Source organism: Anarrhichthys ocellatus, unplaced genomic scaffold, assembly GCF_004355925.1.
Source record: "Anarrhichthys ocellatus isolate YVR2014 unplaced genomic scaffold, GSC_Weel_1.0 scaffold58, whole genome shotgun sequence".
In the NCBI taxonomy this organism is placed as follows: domain Eukaryota; kingdom Metazoa; phylum Chordata; class Actinopteri; order Perciformes; family Anarhichadidae; genus Anarrhichthys; species Anarrhichthys ocellatus.
The window spans coordinates 1,741,632-1,747,176 of NW_022280088.1; the positions used below are offsets into that span (position 1 = coordinate 1,741,632).

Consider the following 5,545-nt stretch of genomic DNA (forward strand, 5'->3'; position numbering starts at 1 on the left):
TTGAATGTTGAAAATCATTTTTTCTTAGTTCAATTAAACTGAAAACTACCATGACACACGATTTAGTTGCAAAAGCACAGAATGTTGGAAAAAAACGACGCATCTCTACTAGGAAAAGGATGGCACCACGGTGTAATCCAGTAAAACTACAAATCACGAGTCACCATGAATGCAACATAAATGGGCAGGGCCAGTATGGACCAATAGAATGCAGCAGCCAGAGACACGTTGAACAGACATGTCAGCCTCCACTGCGTAGAGAACAGCTGCTAGTTTAGTGATCCTATATTACTGGACTCAACTATGGTAAGTTTACCGATATATTTGCTTAACGGGACGTTCATGTCCCTTGACAGCGGCTCCTCGCTTCCTTGTTGGCAGTCTACATTAACACTGCTAGGTTCTCTCTCAGGTTATTGCGGACTCGCATTCCTCCGACACAAGTACCATCCTTCGTGTCAGAGGGCCGCTGGAGTTCAAATGTCACCTGGACAGCACAGATGGTATGTTCATACACATTGTCATGCTACTAGATATTGTATAGTTGGATACTATACGGTTTAATATGGAGCAGTTTAAGTCGTACTAGCATGATTTCAGTGCCTATAGTGCCTTCATGCTGTATCATTTATGTATTATAAGATACATCTATACATAAAGGAAAAAGCCTCTACAAAATGTGACTTTCCTAAAACTACCTGCGGGGCCATAGCCAAGATTTTAGTATTACTAAGTCCAACAGTCAAAGATCCCTCAGTGCAATCCCACCCACCCTGAATACATTTTGATTGGACACCAAAAGAAGTTCGTTCAATATAAGAAATGCTGCTTGTTTAATGCAGTACATTTCATTTTCCCTGCACGACTGCCGTAATGCTGTTTCAAAGCCAGGAATATCATTTTTCTGGAGAAGTAGGAAATCTCATTATTTTGATTTGTCTTAAACAGCTAACTTTGATAATTTTAACTAACCAACTTGAACAAGTCAATCAAGATTAAAACCCTTCTATGTGAATTGTAGAATGGGAACTTAAATTTCCCTTAACAAAATCAAGGCCTTTGGTGTCCTCAGTGACTGCTCACTGGTGTCCACACTAAAGGAACAAGCTGGTGTGGAAGAAGCGGGTAAAAGAAAACAGTAAACCAAAGTAAAATGCTAATGGTAATATTCAAGTTGTGCTAATTAGATAAAGATTAATAAATGTTCATAAAGTACAGTGTCAGCAATTTTAACATTGACTAAAAGATAAAATGCATAAAGAATACATATGGCAAAAAGAATAATACAATGTAGTAATTGGAGATGGACTGATATTCCCTGTCTTCTTTCAGCACGGCTCATGCACAAAGTCATCTCAAGAACATTCGAGATGCTTCAATCTCAGGTGAAATCTGAATCATGTGTTCTATCAGTCTGTGACAGTCCTGTTATTGTTTGGCCAAACAGAGGTGTTTACGCAACACCTGAAGAAATAACTCCAAACACACTATGTGAAGATATACATCAATGGATTCAGTAAGTTCACTTTCTTTTTTTGTCCTCAAATTTTTGTTTCTTTGTCTGAATTCTAATTACGTTTTTATTTATTTCAGGTCAGATAAACAAGAGGCTGCTGGCAAGAGATCTGCAAAAAAGAAAAGCAAAAAAAGTTCAGCAGCAGTATGTACACGTTAAGTTTATTGAGATGTTTTTTTGTACCAAAAGTAGTCCCCATATGAACCAATAGGTATCTGCCGCAACAGCTTAGCAGTGCTGTGTATTATAGATGTAACCTTAGTTGGGCTGCAGCATTTATTTTCATAATTAAATAATCTTCTGGTTCTTTTTTCAGTTAATTGACTAATCGCTTGGCTTGTAAAGTGTCGGAAAAAGTGAAAAACACCAGAGCCAAAGTTGAGGCCTTCACATGTCTTCTTTCATTCAACCAATAGTCCAAAACCCAAAGATATTCAGTTTTGTTTGCGATAATGTAACACGGCAGAGGATGGTTTGTGTGCATCAAACTCTGGGTTATGAGCCCAGCGTGGTTTTGCTATTCCCTCCCAGATGGGACATAAACCCACAATTCCTGTCTCAGGACGCCAGTGTCTCTTCCATTAGGCCACTGGAGCTGCTACTACTGCCGGGTAGCCACTGCTCTTTTGTGTTATTAACACTGACACTATTATTCTTTCTAGGTTTAATTTTCTGTGGACAGGGATAGCAGTCTTTGAGTAAAGTACAATCAAGGAATCATGTTCAGCACCTGCCTGATGTTGTTAGCCTACACTGCAGATGAATTGTATAGTTTATACAATATTCCCACTTGTAGCCTCGATCAGGGTGCAGTTTCTCAAAAGTTCAAGGTGATGTCTTGTTTTGTCCGACCAACAGTCCCAAACCCCAATATATTCAGATTACTATCACAGAAGACAAAGGAAAAACAGCAAATACTCATATATGAGATGCTAGAACCAGTAATTATTTTAGCTTTTTTTTGATAATACAATTAATTAATAATAATAATACAATGTGCCTGTGTACCCTTGTCATTCAGAGTGTCATTAACCTTCGCCTGATGATGGAGGCGACAAAGACAGGGCCCCTTTCAGCCCCGATCCTCAGCAGAACAGTCCAGAAATCCCACTTCCTGTCTACAACTCTGCCTGTGGACTGCATCGTCCATACCACCGTCAATGAAACAATCAAAGAGTTTGTCTTACCTTAAAAATATATTATATTACTAGCCAAGCTCTGAAACCTCACTGCATCAGTGTGAGTAAACATGGACTCACCAGCCGCTAGCGTGAATAGTTCTGCTCACTGTGAAATACGTTTCTTCTGGCCTTGCAGTGCCTTTGAGCGCCTGTTGGAGGCGCTAACTCATCAGCTGTGTGAGATGGAGAAAGTGACCTTGCAACACATGAAGGGGACCACGCTGCTGGTACCTGAACCGCTCCACTTCCTCCTTCCAGAGCCAAAAGGGCTAGTGACCGTGGTTTACCCTGCAGGAGTGCCTGACAGCCAACTGGAGACACAACGTAAGGTAAGACTCACTTACTGAGAGTCTTTAAATTCCCAATAGAGATACCATAGAGATGAATCCTCAGGTTCGGGCAGTGGATCTAACTCATTGTACTTGCATGAAACACTGTCGTAATTAAAGCATGGAATAGTCATTCTTTAACTCCTGATTTATGTTCTTTTTTAACATCTTTTTGTCATCTTATTGTACACAAAATCTGTTTAAGTAGGAACTGCATCAACAGCTTGAGCTACCAGATGACTGGCCCTATGTTAGAAGAGCCAATGCTTACCACTTTCCCAATGAGCCCTACAAAGATGGTTACCTCCGAAACCCTCATCTGGTCCTCACACATCCCACGCTGGACAATGGAAAGGTGCATCTTATCACCAGATTAAAGTCTGTCATGCTCTATCTCCTCTTATAGATGGATACTGAGATGTACTCTGCATGGAATCGTAATCTTGGCTTCTCTGATGTGTGTATTTTCTCAAGGTGTACTTGGTCCAGGGGATCTACAGCTATCACCACTACATGCAGGACCATATGGATGACAATGGCTGGGGCTGTGCTTATCGCTCCCTCCAGACTATCTGCTCCTGGTTCCAGCAGCAAGGCTACGTAGAGCGGGCCGTGCCCACACACAAAGAGATCCAACAGGTACAGTAGTGGTCCTGTAAACATGACTATCACAATACCATGGAAATGTCCAAATGGCCCCTTTCAATGGGCTCTCACCTTTCCAGGCTTTAGCGGATGTTGGAGACAAACCGGGATCCTTTGTTGGATCACGCCAGTGGATCGGATCCATTGAGGTTCAGGCTGTTCTGAACCAGCTGCTTGGGGTCACTTCCAAGATCATGTTTGTGAGGTGTGTTGTAAGACGCCTATGGATAGCAACTTGTGTGACGATGTACTGTATGTACATATTATTTGGATTCATCTGATGTTGAATGCTTCTCTTTAGTCAAGGTTCTGAGCTGGCATCCAAAGGCAGAGAACTGACCAACCACTTCCTTACTGAAGGGACTCCCATCATGATTGGTATGGTTGTCTGACGAGTTTCGATACGGTTCCTAAGTTATGCTACAAGCATTTAGGCATTTAATTCTACTGTAACAGCTCTAACAAACTTTAAAACCAAAAATGTGTGTACATATTTTCCTATAGTACATAATCTTCAGACAAACAATAATAATACATAAACTATAGCGACATGTAATTAGTATCTGGTTAAGAAAAAAAGTAGTAATTGTATCTAAATCATACAAAGACATACACATCTTAATTCCCTAGCACTAACACAGCCTGGGTAAAATCTTGGTAAATGTTTTTCCTAAGATGAATACAAACTATCTTTTCATGTTACTTTTTTCCTGTGTTGCAGGAGGGGGAGTTTTAGCTCACACTATTCTAGGTGTGGCATGGAGTGAGACCAGCGGGCAGATCCGCTATCTCATCCTAGATCCACATTACACAGGAGCAGAGGACTCACAGGTTATCGCAGACAAGGTAACTGTTACAATCATCTACACTGGCTGCATTTCTCTCTGTAAAGTATACATTTTCTTGTACTGCGTCGTGTTGAATGTGACATGATTGTTATCTTTCCCAGGGCTGGTGTGGCTGGAAAGGAGCAGATTTTTGGGATCAAACTGCGTATTATAATCTGTGTCTTCCTCAGAGGCCGAAGATCATCTGAGCTCTCACAACCTTTCAGACAGACATCCTCTGACATTGGTAAAACATTCACAAAATGTAGGAGTGTCATTTCAAATTTGAGTAATTTCTATAATGATGTAAAATTTGGTCATGTGCTACATAAATCATTGTCTACAACAAAGGCACAACAAGAGATGGATGTAATTTGTTATTAAAAATAGGAATTGATCTTATCCTGTACTGTACTTTATTACCATTATTGAATAATACAAATGGCTGGTGAAATATGTATAAAAAGTGTCATTTAATTCAGAAATATGTTTTATTATTGCTTTGTTACCAGTAGACAAATTGCTAATCTTACAAATAATTAAACTTTCTTTTCAGTTACAGACTAGAACTGGAATTATCAGCCAATCAAATAAAAATATTTGGTTTTGTCCTCTTTTTTTCAAGCAAAAATGCCAAATATTCCCTGATTCTAGCTTCTCAAAGTATAAGGATTTGATACTTTGTCATACATGACAGTAAATGGAATGTCTTTGTGTATATGTATGTGTGTATGTGTATACGTATACGTGTGTGTATACGTGTGTGTATACGTGTGTGTATACGTGTGTATACGTGTGTATACGTGTGTATACGTGTGTATATACGTGTGTATACGTGTGTATACGTGTGTATACGTGTGTATACGTGTGTATACGTGTGTGTATACGTGTGTATACGTATACGTATACGTATACGTGTGTGTGTGTACATGTGTATATGTATATGTGTATCTATCTATATATATATCTATATATATCTATATCTATCTATCTATCTATATAGAGATATATATCTATATATATATCTATATAGAGATATATATATAG

At 39.3% G+C, this 5,545-nt stretch overlaps 1 protein-coding gene across 2 annotated transcripts; it reads left to right on the plus strand.

The window, feature by feature from the left end:
- Positions 1-214: 214 nt before the first annotated feature.
- On the plus strand, positions 215-5,253 carry ufsp2 (ufm1-specific peptidase 2). Of its 2 annotated transcripts, none has more exons than XM_031871438.1 (12): positions 215-306; positions 413-503; positions 1,333-1,516; positions 1,594-1,660; positions 2,538-2,692; positions 2,834-3,026; positions 3,235-3,381; positions 3,501-3,665; positions 3,752-3,876; positions 3,973-4,049; positions 4,393-4,517; positions 4,621-5,253. In XM_031871438.1, exons 1-12 carry the CDS (start codon positions 304-306, stop codon positions 4,705-4,707), a joined length of 1,419 nt encoding a protein of 472 aa, XP_031727298.1. In that variant the 5' UTR covers positions 215-303; the 3' UTR covers positions 4,708-5,253. The 2 variants fall into 2 exon arrangements, with proteins under 2 accessions (XP_031727298.1, XP_031727297.1); XM_031871437.1 differs by having other exon boundaries at positions 217-306; positions 401-503.
- Positions 5,254-5,545: the final 292 nt, after the last annotated feature.

What these genes read in the sequence shown, in the direction of transcription:
- ufsp2 (XM_031871437.1), top strand. An exon ending in AACTGGAGACACAACGTAAG is followed by an intron (nt 3,027 to 3,234) that starts GTAAGACTCACT and finishes CTGTTTAAGTAG; the next exon opens with GAACTGCATCAACAGCTTGA. An exon ending in CACACAAAGAGATCCAACAG is followed by an intron (nt 3,666 to 3,751) that starts GTACAGTAGTGG and finishes TCACCTTTCCAG; the next exon opens with GCTTTAGCGGATGTTGGAGA.